Source organism: Hippoglossus hippoglossus, chromosome 24 (assembly GCF_009819705.1).
Source record: "Hippoglossus hippoglossus isolate fHipHip1 chromosome 24, fHipHip1.pri, whole genome shotgun sequence".
NCBI lineage: Eukaryota > Metazoa > Chordata > Actinopteri > Pleuronectiformes > Pleuronectidae > Hippoglossus > Hippoglossus hippoglossus.
This window is the reverse complement of record NC_047174.1, coordinates 13,333,674-13,354,350: the sequence shown is the minus strand read 5'-3', so window position 1 is coordinate 13,354,350 and position 20,677 is coordinate 13,333,674. Positions and strand designations below refer to the sequence as shown.

The 20,677-nt window shown below is 41.8% G+C and overlaps 1 protein-coding gene across 3 annotated transcripts in view; it reads left to right on the top strand.

Annotated features, from left to right (window-relative positions):
- evlb (Enah/Vasp-like b) overlaps positions 1–20,677 on the top strand; it is a 45,080-nt gene that overhangs the window by 13,640 nt on the left and 10,763 nt on the right. For all 3 annotated transcript variants that reach the window (XM_034580200.1, XM_034580199.1, XM_034580198.1), the window contains exons 2-3: positions 17,205–17,373; positions 18,447–18,624. In XM_034580200.1, the coding sequence (XP_034436091.1) occupies positions 17,205–17,373; positions 18,447–18,624 (347 nt within the window). The remainder of the gene's footprint in view (positions 1–17,204; positions 17,374–18,446; positions 18,625–20,677) is intronic.

Sequence of the window (20,677 nt, the reverse complement as noted above, 5' to 3'; positions counted from 1 at the left end):
GCTCAGGGTGGAACCCGTTGCATCCCAAGCTGACGCCTGCCGTCATGGTGGTACAGCTCTCAAAGACGCATGCCCAGAAATGCAACAGCTTCCCCGCTCTTTGTCTTGTGGAGATGTGATTGTTCAGGATGTAGCTGTTGCATTCAGGCATGCAGGGAGTCAGAGCTGATGCTGTGTGACATCCACACAAGAACATTTGTGTCGTTTCTCTTCAGTGAAGCGTGCATTATTATTTTTTGCAGAGTGTCCTCGTATCCATCCCCATCCTTCCACCCATCTCTGCATCCACAGCCCTACACTTCCTTCTAATCCGTTGTGTGATACAGTTGACGATTCCTCCTCTAACAGCTCTGATTAGTGCAGCTTTAAGGGACTCAGCCGGAGTTGTGCCCCACTAAGCAGCTTCAGTTTGGACCGGTGCTCCAGGGCTGGAGCAGCTTTATGGGGCTACAGCGTGTCACTATCACGGCCTGGCCGGGCTCCCCGGTGGCGCTACAGGAGGCTGAAGGCATTCACAGCAGGGCGCCACCATGGGAAAGAAAGGGAAAGTAACCGTGGGCCCAATTTTCTAAGTACCTGTGATACAAAAGCAGGGGAAAATGGAATAGAGCTGTGACTATACGCCCACTTCGTTTAAGTCATCCTGGGGCTTGACTTAATTTATCACATTTTAAACTCTATTGCGATTCTATACATGTCATGCCAGCTGTGAACCCAATGTTAGTGTTTAAGTCTTTGGCCAGAAGGTTATTTTCCCCTGCGTTTGAAGCCTAATAAACAATTAAACAGGTTGGATCCACTGCAGCCTTACCTCTGAGGCTTTCAGTGAAATGACTGCATCAGCAAATATCAGGACATGTCAGCAAATATCAGTGTTTGATGTGTCTGCGTGTCATGAAAAACAAAAAACCCAAACACCGTCTCTCACCCGGCTCTGCCTCGCACCCCTCTTCTTCTTCGAGGCAAGAGGGACACATATCGGACACACACACACACACACACACACACACACACACACACACACACACACACACACACACACACACACACACACACACACACACACACACACACGCAAACCCTGCGTGCATTCACAGAGATTAAAGAGGTTTAAAGTAAGATGTGTTTTTATGAAACCCAATTCAGGCCCTTAAGCAATGTACATTTTTCGCAAATCAGATTTTATGCGATGAACACATACTTTAACAAGCCGAGAGAGATGTCAATGCACACAGACACACAAACACACACACACACACACAAACATAAACAAACAGGCTGCTGTGTCTATTTCCGTGCAGATTAGTTAGTTCAAGTTAGTTCAGCACAATGTGAACAGGAAATGACTACAGCTCCACGGCAGCATATCCATAGGCCTATTATTAACAAGGAAGGCTTATTAGAGCTGGAGTGAGAGGGAAGACGAAAGATGGGAGGTAATGGAGAGACACAGAGGGAGAGCGAGGGAGAGGAGAGAAATGCATCGAGAGGAAGAGAGAATAAGAGACCAGGGGAAAGAGGGGGGATGGTGAGAAAAGCAAAGCTAAGCAAAAGGAAGAGTGAGTGGATTTTAAATGTGAGAGGGAAACAGTCAGATGGATGGATGTGGAATTAGAGGAGAAAAGAGGAGCTGTGTTGATTTGTGGAAAAAACAAAATCTGAAGATTTGATTGAACATGGTTTTGGCGTGGCTCTCGGCGTGGAAAAACCTTCACATGGGATGCTGGGATATGAGAGAGAGGCTGGGCTCCATGGTGACCGGGGTAGATGTAGCCACAGTATAGCCAGATAACCATGACAACCAGCAGCGGGTAATCTATGAGAGCACACATACAGTAATGCATACATACAGAGAGAGAGTGGTGGGGGGGGGGGACCCTCTGCTTCAGTGACCTCTAAAGCTGCAAACGCAACCTTCTTTGCAATGAGTGTAATTTTGTAAATAAGAAAGGTTTCTGAAGCAGCTCATAATTTCAGTTTTAAATGGTCTGTGTAGTTCTCAGTTGCTTGTTAGGGAGCAAAGCAGCCTATTGTTGGGCATGTGTCTCATTAGTGAAACCTAAAAATATAACTTTTTAAACATATTTCATATTTTTCTCCGTCAAACGAGCTGTCAGCCGCTTTAACTCGTAAAGTCTCCAGGTGTGATATTCACCACACCACGACATGTTGTTTTCTTTGTGTGCTGGTACCTAAATACACATTATTAACAGATAATGCAATTAGCTTTATTTTGGCTAGTTCTGTGACAATTAACCACAAAAAATTCTCAATCGAATAGTTAAAAAAGCGAAAACTAAAGCAGGTTGTCGTCAGAAACAGGAAGAATTATGACAAGGATCTTTTGTTGTGAATAGACGATGACTTTTGTGTCTCAGAAGCAAAGTAATGAGTAGAGTGACATTGTTTAAATTACGTAGAGATTAGGTTCGTGATTATTTGAGTAAGCGTAGAATTTAACAGGGGATATTGCTCTTTGTTTTCTGTTTCCTTTGACTGTTATTTATGGGCTGTGAGATTTCCTTAATCGATGGTTCTATGACATCATCAGATGAGGTCATTTACTGGCAGTGTTGTCAAATATATGCTGGTAAAAGAACGGCTACCATCTTCTTCTGTTCTTCTGATTATTCCTCTACTAAAAAAATCGACATGCTGTTAAAGAAAAGTCTGTTCGGTAGCTCCATTTCGAGAACTTGTGTGTCAATTGTGTAATTTATATACACTTACCCCAACATGGCGTATATTTAACATCGGTCTGTCTTTCCTTCCGTCCATCCATCCATCCATGCATTATCTATACTGCTTATCCTTTGAGGGTCGCGAGGGGAGTTGGAGCCAATCCCAGCTGACATTGGCCGAGAGGCGGGGTACACCCTGGACAGGTCGCCAGCGTATCGCAGGGTCCATATAACGACAAAAACAACCATTTAACACACACATTCACACCTATGGTCAATTTCCTGTTAGCCGAACCTCAGTCTGCATGTCTTTGGACTGTCCTGCCAGAGAAAACCTACATACACACGGGGAGAAAATACAAGCTCCACACAGAAAGACCCCGGTCGAACCAACCGAACCGAACCCATCAGAAAAGATGAGATGTGAATGTGAGGATGGCTGCTTTTGTCCAAAGGTTTACCCTGTCTGATTAAATCAAGATATATTTGGATTTTCTGACCCCCCCGCTCCGTCTGAAATAAAACAGGATTTCACTCCCTTCATTCACCTTGAAAGCCTCTGACTTAAATCCAAGAGCTGCTGTAATGCAAGTTATTGCTTGAGGATTAGGCCTTGGGTTGATGGAAAGGGCTCTGTGTTTTTCAGGATTCACAGAGGAGACCAAATGTCTGCGTTATTCCCTGAGCCGAGCGTGGTCTGACAGATTAAAGACGGTGGCCACCGCGCACACATGTCAAACATGGGAAAAGCACTGCTGGAAATTTGTGAAATATTCTGGGTCATTGAATCCACTGACTGATGATTTGTGGCACAAATAGGAACAGAGCACCACCACATGTGCACTGCAGCGCTGTGTGTTTTTAAAGGAGGACGAGTCTGCCAATTACAGATGCGTGCGAGTGGTTGTGTGTTCTATGCAGACGGTCAGGTCTGCACCGAGAGCACTTAACCTAATGGCCTTCAGCTCAACGCTCAACTGTAAAATGGAGCACATGTAAACACGTCTGCACTGTGTGTGTGTGTGTTTGTGCATGTGTTTGTGCATGTGTGTGTGTTTGTGTGTGAGGCTGCAGAGTAAGTAGCAGCAGTTAAATGGCATCATGGGGTAGAGAGAGCTCAGCCTCGGGGCATCGCCACTGCTTCCTTTTCCTCCACTTTCGTCTTCCAGGGACGGGGAAGTGTTTTCTTTTCAGGCTATCTGGGTGTTAATGCTCCAGCTATGTTCTCACCTAAAGTCGTCTCTCTGCTGGGAAATATTTTTCCCTCTGCCAAATGGAGAGACATACATTTTTTAAAGCCGCCCATGCTCTTTACCTTATCTTCTGTGTCTCTCCGCCTTTTTGATTTATATTTCTGTTTCTGTCATCTGTTATCTTTTTCCCCTCTGTCTTCAGTTTCTCTCATTGTCCCTTGGTTGTTTCATCTTTTTTCTCCCGCCTTCTTTTTAACGCGCTCGCTTCCGCTCAGCATGGGGTCCGAACATCTCTGCTCGACCTTTTTGATACGGAGGCTCGTGCGCAGGCTTGCTGGGAGAACGACTGACCTCCCATATATGCAGACACACATTCACCAGTGGAAGTCCACAAAGTTTGATTCCTCTAATATGTTTACCGTCGTGCTCAGCTTCAGTCGGAGGTAGACAAGGACGGCCCGAGGCACTAGACTTGGTATTAAACATTCCAGCTAACGCTCATTAAGCCGAGCAAAGTAGACAGGAATGTCTGGCTCCATGGTGGACTTGAAGCCTTTAATGCCACACATGGGAGAGAACAGGAATAGTTCAACATTTAGTGGAATAAAGAAGGTTTCTTGGCCAAAGGAAATATGTAGCTGGAGCCAACAGCAGGTTAGCTTAACTTAGCTTTGCATAAAAAACTGGAAACACGGGTAAACAGCTCAAACAATCCACCCACCAGCACCTGTCAAGTTCACCAAAGCTGCTTTCAGACATGCACTGAACCTGGATGTGAGAACGCAAATGTCCGAGTCAGTTACTCCCAACATTTTCCAGAACTTATCCAGCAAGCCCCCCAGTAAAATATCTGGAAAATATTTTGCATGAGTTTAGCATGTTAATGACACTCTTAAAAGGTGAGGGATGCAAAACTGCCCCCCCCCCAAAATGAATACAAATATCTCAGGATGAAAAAGAGATGTCATACATGTAGAAGTCAAATGTCAAACTTCACATTCTTCCTGTAAGGTGCTCTTCCTGTTCTTGCACAATTCCGATCTCATCTGCATGCACCTTATCAAATCTCAGCTGTGAGTCCGGATGCAATGGATTTAAAGCAGATTAATTAGTTTGTTTAAGGCTGCAGTCAACTCATCAGGGATCTATTGACCCTGTTTTGTCTCCTCTGTTATGTCAGAGGATTATTGCGCCGTCTTTGCAGAGACATAAAGGACCATCCAAAGTCTAAATCCTCCGCCGCTGAGGCTCGCGGTTATTTTCCACTCTCCCTTCTGTCTATCTGATGTTGTATAAGTCAAGCGAGGTCAGACACACAGTCCTCTAATTTCTATTGTTCCGCCTGTCATCTTCTCCTTGTGATGTGAGGGTAAGTCAGTAGGATGCAAGGCACTGTAACTGGTGGGAGTTTAGACCATCCAAAGTAAGCTTGACTCTCTTCTAGACCTTTTGCACCACAAATGTTATTCACGTGACAATTTTAAGTTTTATATTTTTCTGACCACACTCAAAAATTTGCTTCCTGCCTTAGATCTCTAACACACTACTTGAACTTTCTCTCTTTATCTCTGGACAAGATTTAGAGTTTTAGAATTACTCTGGTTCTGACAGTAAATTTTCTTGATTGACGTTTCAATCCTCCAGGAAAACCGAAAAAACAAGTAATGGTACAAGACAGTTCATAAATATTTTATGAGTGTAGAAACTATGCATCCCATAAACCATTGCTCAAGATTTTTTTTTAAAGATCATTGCAATTACTTCCTGCTCGTTTCTTCTTAAATTTGTCCAGTGATCTGATCTCATTGGGCTTAGAAAGGGAAATCATTGCTCTCTTGTAAAAGTAATGTAACGATAAACCATCTGATTATATCCGACAGGATTTAACAATTGTGGTAAATATATCAAGGTCAACAGCGAGCTCCACCAATCAGAGGCGTTGCTATTGCACCTGAGGATTGTGGGTAGTGTAGTATTTCTCTTTGACCTTGCAAAGAAAACACATATTTCTTCAAACACAGTTGATATCATTCAAACTTGTGGCCTCTGCAAGAGCATTCAACATTGTACAGGACACAATCCTGTAGCTTGTGGTAAGTCTACCATGGATGCTCACAATATCATGGCTGTCAATCAGAATCTCTATTCAAAAAATGAATGGGTTTTTTTACTTCTGGAACCACGCTGTTGAGCTCTATAGTGCAGGCAGGTATTAGCCAAACACAAAAGTGGAGAGCGCCTCCCTCATCTCAACCTTTTGATCCAGCTCTCCCCAGCGAGGTCCCCCCACCACTGTGCTGCTTTTTCAGGCACTGCATTAGCACTCGGAGTTGAGGAAACTCTTAAATGCTTTATGCCGTCATGCGGAGCAGCAGTAACAGACACCTCATCCCTCGCACTCACTTCGCCGGCTTTCAGCTGGAATTAAACCCTGAATCCAGATGTGTTGTATGAGACCAAAATGAGGTTTCTGACCTGCAACGTCAAGGCTTTATAATTGGTTTTGAAAAAAGAACAACAAAACCCCCTGAAGCAAACCAACAGTAGACATAGCAAATAGTTATGAATATGCTTCACGGTCTGCAGGATCTTCAGTGTCTGCCTTCAAGGCGAATGGAGAGGTTAGAACTCATACAGCATCTCATATCAGCACATACACTGACTCTCACACTCTCATATGGATGCGTAAGCCCGTGTTAATGCACGGTTGCAGCCTGGTGAGACAGTCTTTTGATGTCAGAGGATGAGACAGGATATTGTGTGGCATTATTGCAGAGACAGTGGAGTCTGTAATTAAGGAACAGACTGTCTGAAGACTTATGCTACTGTTTTTTTATTTATTTCTCATTCACTGCTCATTCATCTTTTCTTCACAGCCATATTTTCTAGGCCAAGCGAATATTCCACTCCAGTTGTCATGCCAACAGATTAGCGTGCTCTTGCGTGGTCTCAGCAGAGTCTAGAAGCGCGTTTGTGTGTGTGTGTGTGAGTCTATGCACCTTCTCTGCAGGGTCTCCAGGCTCTGGCATGCTTTCAAATACACAAAAGTTGAGTACACTGAAGTGCAAGCACACACACACACACACACACACACACACACACACACACACACACATGCTCAGGCACACACTGTTTGATTTGCATGGTTTTGAATTATTCTTGTGACAGATTTCACATAGAAGTGTACAGCATCAAAAATAAATACAGAGATTAATATTGTATCAAATAAATATGAACTGCAAAAGTCTTGATTTGTAATGCTGGGTTAGAATACAGTGGGTTTATAAATGGATGAACCTTCCAACTCTGTCTTTGAATGGTGGATTAGCTGGGAGGTGCTTGAAGGAAGCTCTGTGATTTCAGTATAAATTGCCTAAAATTCACAAGAAAACCCAAATAAAAACAATTCATCATCATTGAAAAGATTATGTGAATTTGCACCTATTGAACTATTTATATGTCAGTGCTTTTAACAAGCACTGAGATTAACCAGTGAGAGAGGCAAAATGAACACAAACTTAATCTCTTCAATTTGAATTATACAACTTTAAGAGAGTATTGGGGCCATATTGATGAGATTTTGAGAATAATGTCATAACAATAAGAGAAAGAAGTTGTACTTTTATGAGAATAAAGTCAGAATTGAGAAGAATGTCATAAAGTTACAAGAATGAATATAAAAGTTTTAAAAGAAATAATCAGCAAGGATAACTCTGAGTTCCCTCTGGATCCAAAATCATTTAGGGTGCCCTTATACTGGCTAACTGGTCTCTGTTATTATACCTGTTTGTATTTCCTCATAAACCAAAGTACTTTACAGATTTAAAGTTTGACTGCATAGCGGCACTAGAAAATTCTGGGGTCTCTAGATTCCTTATAAATCATTCTCTATAGAGACATTAAATACTAACTACTAACGTAACTCTCAATCTCAGACTCTCTTCACATGTTTTTTTGTCAGTTCTTATGTCCTTATGTGCCACTGGTCTAAAACATCGCACAACTTGACTAGAGTTTGATTAACTTGCACAACAGTCTGCAGAAATTGGGCCAGAGAGACATGATTAAAAGTTTAAAAAACGCTGTTCTATTCTGGCTCTAATATGCAGTGTCATATTTCACAATAACACTATTACTGAGTCACAGTTAAGCTTTCCCATGAAACATCTTCTTCGTTGAGTCACAGAATCCTCTGTTCATAACTCTAATATTTGCAGAAACACACATGGAGTGACTGCAGTGTCTCCACACATATTAAACTTGTAACCTCATTTAGCCAAAGTTAGTTATTTTTAGACGTTTCCTTTGCAAGTTGAGCAGTTTGGGTTGTTTTATAACTGTGTTTGTATTAGAGCCGGCAGGCAGGCTGTTTAAAAGCCTTCTGTCAGTGCAGGGCCATTTTTCTCTCTTCTGAGTCTTTTTAGTCTCCTACTTCATTTTTTTTTCCATGTCCCCCCTTCACCACCAGAACCTCAAATACGCAAGAAGCTGCTTATGTAACTAGACTGCAAGCCAGCCTGAGAGTTTACCTTCTTCCAGACCATTCTTCACAGATATGTGCATAAACATGCTCCCACTCTGTACACATAGTGATTTATACCACGGGATAGAAACACGCACACGCACACACACACACACACACACACACACACACACACACACACACACACACACACACACACACACACACACACACACACATGCACACACAGTCACAGTCACAGTCGTGTCTGCACGATTTCAGAGGACATTGCTTTTACTTACATCGATTTCCTGCTGACTTACACTGACAGCCACAGTTACTAGTACTACTTGCCTAACCACCTCAAAACATGTCTTCACCTTAAAATTGAATTACTTGCGTTATGAGGACTTGCTTGAGGACACCCCCCCTCCCACCCCCACAATAATGGTACTGTGTAACTAAACTGCTTTAGTTCCCTACAACATGAATAATGCCTTTGAATAACACACACACACACAAGCACACACACACACTGTAAGGCTGTAACTCAGCTTCCCTCTCAGTAACAAATGGAGGCATTCTTTTGGAAAGTACAAGGAGTCACTGGCAGGTACTGCTGCGGATGAAGAGCCTGTATAATATTAGTGTGCTTTTAGAGTTTATTATTGCTAAGTAAACCATATTGCATAAAGAAAGTAATATTAAAGCTATTGTATATATTGTATGATATATGTTACAAACAATAAAATAAGTGATCAGCTGGAGGATGAACTATTGTATCCATGTGTTCATATTAGATTATTTCATTAATAATGTGTAAATATGGCCCAATGCTACTTAAACATATAGCGGACGTATAATGCTCACTTGTTATAGAGCTTTGTCTTTATCTCGTCCTCACAAAATATGTGAGAGTTGCTCTGTGAATAAGTCCTAACCAACTATTCACAGAGCTCGTTGTGTTGTAGCTGCCAACACCTAACATGCTATGACTCTGGGAAATGACAGAGCTAATAAGACACTACAGAGCCCTGAGTTTCATTCTATTGTCTTCTGTTTTTTTTATTTGCTTCCCCTCCACCATTTAGCTTTTTGGACTTTGTATAATGATGAAAAACATTTTTAACATATTAGGAAATACGATACTTGATTGTGTTTTCTTCAAAATCTGTTTAAAGCCTTGCTGTTGAGTGCTACAGCTTCCAGTGGAGTCTCAGCGTTGTCAAGTTTTTCATACACAGAGAATACGTTTGCATGTGGAAACCTTTTGATCATTTTACAAAGTTTGAGGGGAACGAGCATCGTGTAATTTTTTTGCAGAGCAAACACGGACGACATCCGACAAGCTACTGTTCCATAGAAGCTGCAGCAGCAACTGGGACGTACTCTTTCTCGTGCATGTTTCCTAAAGTAAAATAAAGCCATTTAACCAAAGTGGCTCCTCATTATGTCAACTGACCCCTGTGGCTCTGTTACAGTGGAGATTTAGCTCATTTTTATCCCATTTCCTATTAAAAGCTGTGGTTTAGCCGAGGCTCATTGCTAATGTAGCTTTAACCCGGCATGCTTATAAATGTTTAAGCTGTCAGCTGTTCTTTCTGATTCATGCAGCTTTGATGTTTCATGCAGATGAGGCACACACACACACACACACACACACACACACACACACACACACACACTGCTGCGTGCATATACAAGACGTTTCATTGTGCATCATTTTTGGCCAGTTTATAGGCTGAAGATTCTCCGTAATTTTTCTCCCGTCTAGGAAAACAGAGAGCATTTTGTAAAGGAGTTAGACAAAAACAGTTTGTGGTGAATTGTTCTGCCAGCTCACTCTCGGGATTTGGCTGTTCTCTCCATGCAGCTGGCTGTGGGATACAAAGAGACTTTCTGTGATCCACGCACACTTCTCTTCTTACATTTCTACTGGTTATATCCCTACTACCTCTATGTAAACAGTGAATCGGCAACAGTGATGGACAAATGGGCCGAGTGTTGTCAAATCTTATAGTCATTTTCTGGCTCGTCATTGGCCTGAAGGGACTAACATCTAAAAAACTGGTGAATGCGACATGAGGGCTGAGTATGAATGACTGAGACTTGTACTCTGCAGACAGGACAGTTGGGCCTGTTAGTGTAGTTAGTAATGGATTTGATGGTGTTGTCTCAGGGTCGCCGCTGTTGTGCAGTGTCTGTATTGAGGCTAAGAGAACAGGACTGTTATTTATGCAAATGAGAGGCAACAAATCTCTGAGGAGAATCCGATATTTGGTTTGCAAATGAAGCAAAAGTTTGTGTGTGAACCAATTTCTTCACCATGGATGCAACTCTCACCCTTTCAACTCACACAGATACAGACACACACTTTATTTCTGACAAGCGAAATAATATCTGATAAGGGATTGGAAATGATCTTGAATAATGCCTGAACAGTTACAATAAACATATATATTAGAACCTGTTCCGCCAGCTCAAATATAGATGTATCTATATTTTCTACATATATATAACCTGGCATCCTTCTTTATCTCTTCTTTTTTCACCAAAGGTCTTGATCATTTTGGAAACTGTTGGGTTTCTCTAAAATTTTTAAGGTCTTGACCATAATATGTTTTTATTGCCATGGATTTTGTGAAGCACTTTGTATCCTTGTTAAGATAAATGCTATACAAATAAGGTTATTATTATAAGTCTTTACAGTTTTTACTTTTGGTGGTGCTGTAATTAAGCTATAATTATATGGAGCTTTTTTCCTATCTTTCTTCAAGACCACTCTCTTGAAGAAAGATAGGAAAAAAGCTCCATATCATTATAGCTTTGTTGAATTACAGTATATTCTTCCTGATGCCTTGTCACTTCTGACAGAACGGAGAGTGAACCACAGCTCTGTGTTGCTGTGATTTCCATGTTTCTTGTCTATCCCTCTGTGTTGGCGGTGCTGTGACATCAGGAGGTTTGTATTAACCTCTTGTTCTGGATTCAGCAGCATCACTGGTCACATTAATCCATCAAATCAGTTTAGGAAATTTTGATCTCCTTATGACAGTCACTGCTGCCCACTGGAAATGTTCCATTTAGAGATAATATTGCTCGCCAGTTTAGTTGCTTGCATTCACATAAAAAAAATATTTTGATGTCCTTAATATTGAGTTTCTTTCTGATTGAATCTTCGTTTGATCCTTAAACCATTGCAGCTATGAATTATGTTGTTTGATAAGAACTCACTTCTTTGTCTATTACATGTTAAGGAGTATTTAAATGTGCTATAGGTGTGGGTTGTGGTTATGGTCACTTATCAAGAACTCCAGCCAGTGTATCATTCACTATGCAAGGTTATAATGTGTCTTCTGAGCAGCCTTACTTCTTCAAGGCAGACTGAGCACTACAGTGACCTGCAATGGGCAAGCGACAAGTTGACCAACCTTGTCGGGGCTAGCTGGGTAGCATGCTAAACACGTTTGAAGCAAAGAACTGATAGAGATAGAAGCAAGAGTTAACATTGGTGTTGCTTTTTGCAGCTGGAGACAGCTTTGATCCTGAGCTTGCAAGTTTTCTGCTGGATTGGTCCCCAAACATCGGTTTATGCTAACTTGGGTTCCTATCAAAACAATTGTAGGGGATTTTCCCATTATTCGAATTACTTTTATAAGCTTTCTTTTGGGATTTGCTATAGAAATCCAAAGGCCATAAAACATTTCCTTTCGGAGGTCCATAATTCCACAATGAGGCTTCTTACTTCAGCACTGTCAAGCCTAAAACATATTTCTATTTGCGTGGACAGTAAAATCTCCTGTTTTTGTTTCTGTTTAATCAACATGATAGCCCAGAGATAAAAGGTGAAACACTGCAGCCTCCCTCACACACCGGATGGTTTCTGTGGTTTCACAGTGTCAAAAGATTCACAGGCACCAAGTGTGTTGCATTCTGCAGATACAATATTTTTGCAGAAACAAGGATGTGACTTCCAGGCTTGCAGCTAAAAGGCGAATTCACATGCTACACACAGCAACAGTAGACATGTGATCATGTAATCAGCTATGTTGCCTCGTTGAATACCATTTTGTCCAATGGCCGACTTTTAGGCTAATTCATTTTGACCCTGGGGCATATGTTTAGGGTTACGGATGCATTCTTCATTCACCCAAACTGGATGAATCTATACCGTGAATGTACCCAAATTTGCATGCAGCAATGCATGTGTGAGTCTATTTCGGGCAGAGTCTTCTTCTTTGTTGTTAGCGCACCGCCGCCTTGAGCTGCGAGGCCCCGGAAAGTGGAGCAGCACAATAGCTTTGATGTTGTGATGTCTGCAGGGTGGTGGAGCTGCAGCCTGCCTTCTGCGTGGACGCAGGCCGAGACATATACAAGGCCAGCTGACAGCACAGATTAGTGTAAGAGACGGACCAGGACTGACACATGAAAAACGCAGTACGCACACTGACAGGCAGTGTGTTCGCCCACAGAGGAACCGGCACAAACATACATGACAACATTTCCTTTGTAATGTTCACTCAGCGAAAGGCTCATAAGTGACTCAGAGCGACTGATATTAAGGTTTTAGTTCCTGACTAACCGACTTGCCTTGTGGCTGGTGCTGATTCATAGAAACTGTTGCAAAGTCAATGATCCGCTCATGTTTTCAATTACATTCTTAATAGATGAGTACTTCATGTTTCCCAGACAGAAAACCAATTGACACAAGAGCAATAAAGTGGGAATGCGTGAGAATTTTCAGCTGCAGTCTCCATTACCAAGCACTTATTGTACTAAATTTAAACTCCACCTCTGTCTGTTTTTTGGCAGTTCGGCAGCAGAGGAGAGGATCAAAGTGCTAATTACGTTTCATGCTTCAGGGCTTTGTCATGTGTGTATTTCTCTTTCCTCTGAGTGTGTACGTGGATTTCTTTTTTCTAAATGTACTCCCCTTGTGTGTCGGAAAGCGCATCCCTCTCCTATGACAACTCGCGGTTCTGCCGTTCATCTCGGATCAGAGGAACGAAGCGAGAAGAGTAAATTTAGTGCAAGGAGGCAGGAAGTTTGGCACCAGAAATAGAGACGAGAACTGCTAGTTAGAAGTGAATGAATGTGACTGCTCCAGGTGCGAGCAGACTCATGAGAGATGACGGAAGTGTGAGATGCTTTTTGATATGCTTCCATCTGACCTGTGCGATGCAGACTTTGAAATGTGGGGAAAGAAATTTGTCTTATTTTGTGAGAGTGAGAGGAAAACAGCATCTTATTAACCCTGAAACGACCCAAAGAACAACTTAATGAGTTTGCTGTGTGTTAACAGTGTGTGTTTATTGGTCTTGTGCATTTTCAGATGAGCAATGAGATAAAAAAAAAAAAACGCATTTTAACTAAATAATTTTCAACCATACAAACATCCTGCAGAGTGGATGAATAATTCATATGTTTATCATTACCAACCCTCATTAGTCTGACCCTGGACACAGTAACCTATTAACTTAACTTGTCTCATGCTGACAAGCAAACGTAAAACCCATTTCTTTCAATTTGATGATGTTATTATAAGTATTTTAAGCTCGAAAACCGGCTGTACAAGACACTGGAGTTCTCATCTTTGATTTTGTACTTTCTCTAAAGATATAATATGCAACAATTCTTCATTAAAGTGTCTAAAAATGATGAGGGCCCAGATTTATGTTATATAATCTATTGACTTGTGTACTTAAATTATCCAAAATGATTCCAACAAAATCAAACCCAGAGAAATCCTTGATTTTAGTCAAGGTAATGGGATGTTTCATTTTGGTCGCATTTTAATTGCGTCATTTCTGCTTAACTCGCTCCTTTGCCCATTTCTGCTAGAAATTCCAGGACAAATGACATATGACAGAGGAAAAACACACTTCTAGCCAGTTAGCCAGTCGGCTGATCTTTACCTTCACTGTTTGTATTGGTCACTCGTAATGGATCATGACTATTAACTGTCGTTTGCTGCATAACATGAATAAAGTTTACGTGAATAAGGAAAACATTACATTCCCATGATCCCACACTGCTTCACGACATCATGAAACAATTTTTTTTATTATTGTTTAGTTTGTAAGACCCCTAGTAGCATTTAAATGGTGGGTGTGTTGTTTGAGACGAGTAGTCGCAGAGTGAAACTTTTCTGTTCTGTTCAGATTCTGTTTCTGCTCATCGCAGTCAGCAGTTGCAAACCTGAATATCAAAGTCCGGGAGAGGAGCTGCAGCCATTGTTTGCACAATCCCACCATGCATTTCTCCGGCATGCTGCTCACTGTTTGTGTTGTGAGTGTAGCCATCATTGTCTGCACTGTCGAGGTTATGTTGTGTTGTTCAAAGAAACGAGATTATATTAGATCCTGGACTGAACAGTTTGAGAGTCCAGTCGGAACAGGACAGGCCGAGCTTTAATGGTGAGCGAGCACCTTTTTTACTCTTGTACACGATTGCCCTGCATCAATCATCTTGCTCTGTGATTGGACCGTTTCTGCAGAGGTGACCCGGAGGAGAGTATTGCTGAGCCGCTTCCCGAGATTTCTGTCAGCTCGAATTTACCGTAGCAGCAGCTGGTCGTGTGCAGACCGAGGATGATGGATTCAAAGTGTGTGTCTGCGTCCTGCTCTTGCATATGTGTCTGCATGAGTGTGCGCTGTCAAGGTAAATTCAGAAGCAGCTGATTTATTCATGCACGGCAGAGGGATTGTTAATTTTTTAACGGGTGTGGCTTGGAGCGATCTACACTACTGTTGTGTATATGTGCATGTATGAGTGTGTATTTTTTGTGCGTCCTACAACTGTCAGTCAGAGAAACTTTTAGTTTTCTTGTTGTCTCAGCTCCTCTCTCTCTCTCTCTCTCTCTCTCTCTCTCTCTCTCTCTCTCCTCTCTCTCTCGCTCTTTCTCTGTCCTTCTCTCTCTCTCTCTCTCTTTCTCTGTCCTTCTCTCTCTCTCTCTCTCCTCTCCTCTCCTCTCCTCTCCTCTCCTCTCCTCCATCTCCTTCTCCCTGTATCCTCCTTTTTTTCCCCTCCTGCTCACATCTCTTTTAGCACAAGAACCTCATTTATTCATGCTTCTGGGCCCTTGATGCCATTTTCAGCTGGTTGCCAAGAACTGCTATTTAAAAATTAACAGCGTCGACAAGTTAAAGAAAATAAATTAAACACACAGTTGCCCTTCCGTTTCTCGAGTTGACTTGAAGTGTGTGCACATCAAAGCAACTAACGTAAGATAACGTGGCTGAGAGAAAGTTATTTATACCTCTTGGCTTAATATGCATCCAGCAGGGTGATATGTGGAGCTTTTCTTTCCCTTTGTTGTGTTATTTTGAAACCTGGTTTTACAAGTTCCAGCTGCTTCCTGCTGCTTTCACAGTCAAGCTGGCATTTTTTTATTTTATCCTAATGTCAGCCTGGTGTTTCTCTTCATTATCTTCAGAAAGGATAAACGTGTTGCTATTGGACACTATGTGTGACAAGACAGACACGCTTTCCATATTCTTTAGGCCTGTAATAAGTTCTATAACAGAATAGGCTTGTTTTTCCCACAGCGAAATTACAAAATTCAAAATTTGAGTGAACTGAAGTCTCCTCCACTCAAAAGAATGGTTCAACATTTTGGAAAATTGGCTTATTCACTTCATTGCAAGGAGTTAGCCTCCGTACTCTGAGTACTTTGCAATCCTTAGAGGATCACCAAAATTACGACAATTCGTCCTGAGTGAGACCTGAATGTCTGTATTTCGTGACACTCCATCCAATGATTGTCAAGACCTATTTGATCTCTATTGTCCAGGTTAGATGTTTTCCCCTGCTTTCACCATTTGTGCTAAGCTAAGCAAACCTCCAGCTGTGAATTTAGTCTGCAGATGTGACAGCTGTGCCTGTTCTCTCTCCCCCAGAAGGCAAACAAGCATATTTCCATAAATCTCTAACTATTGCCTCTGCAGAATCCCTCAAATATCATCTTTATCATAAAGTACGATGCTCTGCCTTCTCCCTGCACCCTGTGCTGCATCTAAAAGCCCAGAGTTCCCCCCCTCTCTGTCTTTTTCCTCTCCCTCCCTGACGCAGCTCTTTTGCTTGGCCCCAGGGTTTGATCCACTAATTTTTAGCTTGGCAAAGAGGCAAAGACACAGATGGGACTCGTCTTGTTAATCTCATTTGCAAGTCAATTTCTTCTTTTTTTTTATCGCTCTTCCTCCCCTGTGTTTGTTCTCCTCCTCCCTCATATACTTGCACCTTGGTTTTCTATTTGCCCCTTAACTCTGCAGAGAGTCTGCGTAGCCCCTTATGTCTGTAAAACACATGGTAAAGTACACAAAACTACTGTGTGTGTGTGTGTTCGTGTGTTACAGTGAGGGAAAGTGAGAGAGTTGCAGCCTCAGTGACCTATGATTACACAGTCAGATGGACAAGCAGGCAGACCCAGACCCAACACTGGCGGAAACACACACACACACACACACACACACACACACACACACACACACACACACACACACACACACACACATTATGATCGCCTCTCATTAACACCAACAGATGCTGGGCGAGCACTTGATTACATTTGGATTACACTATTAGTGCAACCCAGGATTAGACGACTGAGTTGTTGCCCTGTTCACTGTAATTGTCTCATTTACTTCCTCAGACAAATATAATTACTGTTAAATGAAAATGATAATTAGTATAATCTGAAAATGCTGTTGCCTGGTTTACTTTATTTGTCTTGTGGGAAACTATCTATTATAATTTGATGGTGTCTGACACTGTAAGAATAACCAGGAGTGGGGTTCCTTTAAATCTGCTGTTTCACACAGTCTGTCTATTATTAACTTTCTCTCTTCTCTTTGCTTCTTTCATTCACAGTGAGCAGAGTATCTGCCAGGCGCGGGCCTCTGTCATGGTCTACGATGACACCAGTAAGAAGTGGGTGCCCATAAAGCCTGGACAGCAGGGATTCAGCCGCATCAACATCTACCACAACACTGCCAACAACACGTTCAGAGTGGTGGGCGTCAAGCTGCAGGACCAGCAGGTAACTGGTCGTGACACACGGGCTGTATTGTGAGGAAAGTGACGATTGGGGTGTTACTAGTTTCATTCACTGTAGAGAGAGAGAGAGAGGGTTCATTGTTGTGCAGGATTATTGCAACACACAGAACATTCAGGCTGTTTTAGATCCTGATTGTGTGTAAGTGTATAATACTGCAGTTGTCATCACTGAATGGACGTTTAATAGGAGAAAATAGTGTGTTAGTGTGTGTGAGTGTGTGTGTGTGTGTGTGTGTGTGTGTGTGTGTGAGTTAGGCCTGGTGTTTCATTAAAGGTCTTTAGTAGCGCTAATCCCTCTCCGCTGTGACTTGACTGGAATTTGCCTCCCGTCTGTCAGTCTCTAAAAGCAGTGTCTCATTAGCTCTCAGCTCTGACATGTGTGTGTCTATGTGTGGAGTGATAACACACGTAGTTGTGACACAGACACAATAACAACTATACAGATAATAACAAATACTAAAAAACATACAACGGTAAAATCTAATTAACATACATTTTGAGAGAATTGATGTTGGATTCTTCAACATAACGGAATTCCACATTTAAAGGAAACATTTGCACTTCAAGGACCCTGTAACTGATGCAAACCCCCATTTGAAAAGATTTTTGGTTTTATTTCAGGAAGTGCATGAAATTCAGGACCAAAATAGTCTCACATTATCTCAGTGTTATTTATGGAGGAAATAATTGTGAAAATATTATTTCCCTTTTTGCCAGGGACCCCCTGGAGCCCCTCAAGGCCCTCAGGGGTCCCCGGACCCCACTTTGAGAACTTTCCTCATTTAACTTTTATTTTTAAAAGTCCAATACAGTTAATGATAATATTCATATACATGTAATTTTTTGTTGCATATTATAACTCATGATTTAAGACACATAAAACATGTGACAGGTGATAAATCCACATCTTTGGATGTTTTGTTTTATATCCTTACAGTGCGACTTCAGACAAATCATCAATGCCCCACTGTGAAAAATCTGTTTGCATTTTTCCTTTACGAAAACCAACTGCAGCTCTTCCTCTCATCTGCCCCCCCCCCTCTTCCTCTCCCACAGGTGGTAATCAACTACTCCATAGTTAAGGGGCTCAAGTACAACCAGGCCACCCCGACCTTCCACCAGTGGCGCGATGCCAGACAGGTCTACGGACTCAATTTCGCCAGCAAAGAGGAGGCCACCACCTTCTCCAACGCCATGCTCTTTGCCCTCAACGTCCTCAGTGCGCAGGATGGAGGTGAGTGTTCCCTCAGGGCATCGCACACACAAGCACACACATACACACACACGCACACACCAATTTAAAATGAGTACATATGGAAAAATGCTCAGGAAGCCTATTATGGACAATTTCCTTATTTTAGGAGGTGCACACACACACACACACACACACACACACACACACACACACACACACACACACACACACACACACACACACACTCATTATTAACCATTAACGACCCTAGCCTTGGCTCCATTCTTCTAGAGGAACAGATCAGCTCACAGCTATGATTTGGGACACAGCTTGGGAAATTTCATGTCAGCAGATGAAGTGTTTGTCATCACTCTCATAAAAGTCATATTTCAGACAGGAGACCTGGTTTGTGTGAAAACTAGAAAACTTTCTCTGAAATAGCAACTTGTCAAATTACTGTAAGAGATGGCAGATTATGCGGTGGTTTATAAATTAAGCCAAATATTAATATGATCCATAATGCAGTAAAATCTTTGAATGCATTAGGCCCCTGGTCACACGTCTTGTCTCACAGTGTAGCAGTAACAATTTCCTCCCTCCCTCAAGCCTTGATGACATAGATATATTGCATTTTTAATGATTCTACTCTGATGAAGTCTTTTTTCTCAGACCATAAAGAAACTGAGGTTGTATAATTTCCACATGGAGAATAAGAAATAATGTGTGTGGCACTGAAACGGAAATTGATAAGTGGAATAGGTACATGATCTGCCAGCTAAAGCCCAATTCAGACATGATGTCTTACATAACTTCATTATAGAAACACTGCAGCAAAGCATGGCCAGATTCTGTTGTAGTGTCCAGGTGCTTCAGGATTAAAACAAAAATTCTACAGAGCTCTTGACGATGGGGATCATGTGACAAGTAGAATGATTTTGAACATGAAATTCGTTCTTTTTCTAGGTGGCTTTCCTCCACATTGATCTTACTGACTAATTTAAATATTTATTTCATTTTATGTTTTAAATATGATCTAGTTTTTACTCTTTTCTCATCTGCAACATTTTTTTTGTATTTGTTCTCTATTGCTGTGTGAACCTCAAATTGCTTTTAATTGTTTCCTATTGTTTGCCTTCAAATTTTAATTATTAAGTGGTCTTTATTTATATAGCACTTTCCTAGTCTTGATAACCTCTCAAAGCACTTTACAGAACAGTTTTTTCACCCATTCACACACAGATTCACACACAGATTCCCACAATGCATCTATGTGCAGCATCGCACATCACTCACACACTGCTGGCACAGCTGTCAGGGGCAATTTGAGGTCCAGTATCTTGCCTAAAGACACTTGGGTATGGGGGAGACAGGGATTGAACCGCTGATCTTTTGGTTAGTGGACAACCCACTCCACCACCTGAGCCACAGCCGCTTTAAAGCGCCTTGTAACATTGTTTGGAAAGGTTCTTTATAAATGAGGTTTATTATTAGTTATTGAGATTATTTGAAAGCTTAAATCTTCGTCAAATCCGAATAGGATCCTGTAGTTTGAATCTTTGTTGCTTTTTCATCCCTGTTCTCTCTCTTCCCTTTATTTCCTGTGACCTCTCTGTTGTCTTTGAGTATCAGATCAGATCGGAGTATGAATATAGATCAGCTTAATTTTGACACCTAGTCCCCCTCTACTGGACACTTGGGGATATAAGTCATGACACAGCGTCCTCAGCAAATCATAAACGAGTACAGATTCTCACCTACAGAGCGTCAGCACAGCCTTTCTACTGTGACATATGTCGTCAGAGGGTTATTAAAAATAGATAAGGGAGCACTGCTGCAGCCAATCACGTCTAAGAATAGCTGCAGTCTTTTGTCGACTTTTGACATGTCGTTGCAGAAAAAGACAGGTTGTGTTAATAATGGATGTGTGGCAGTGTTGAGCTCTGTGTGTATATAAGTGTGTGTTTGCATATGTGTGTTTAAAATGGGAAGACACTGAATATGAACTGGAGAGTGAGAGAATTAGAGACTCAGCTTGCCTGTCATAACTCCAGCAGTGTGTGTGTGTGTGTGTATGTGTGTGTGTCTCCCCCTG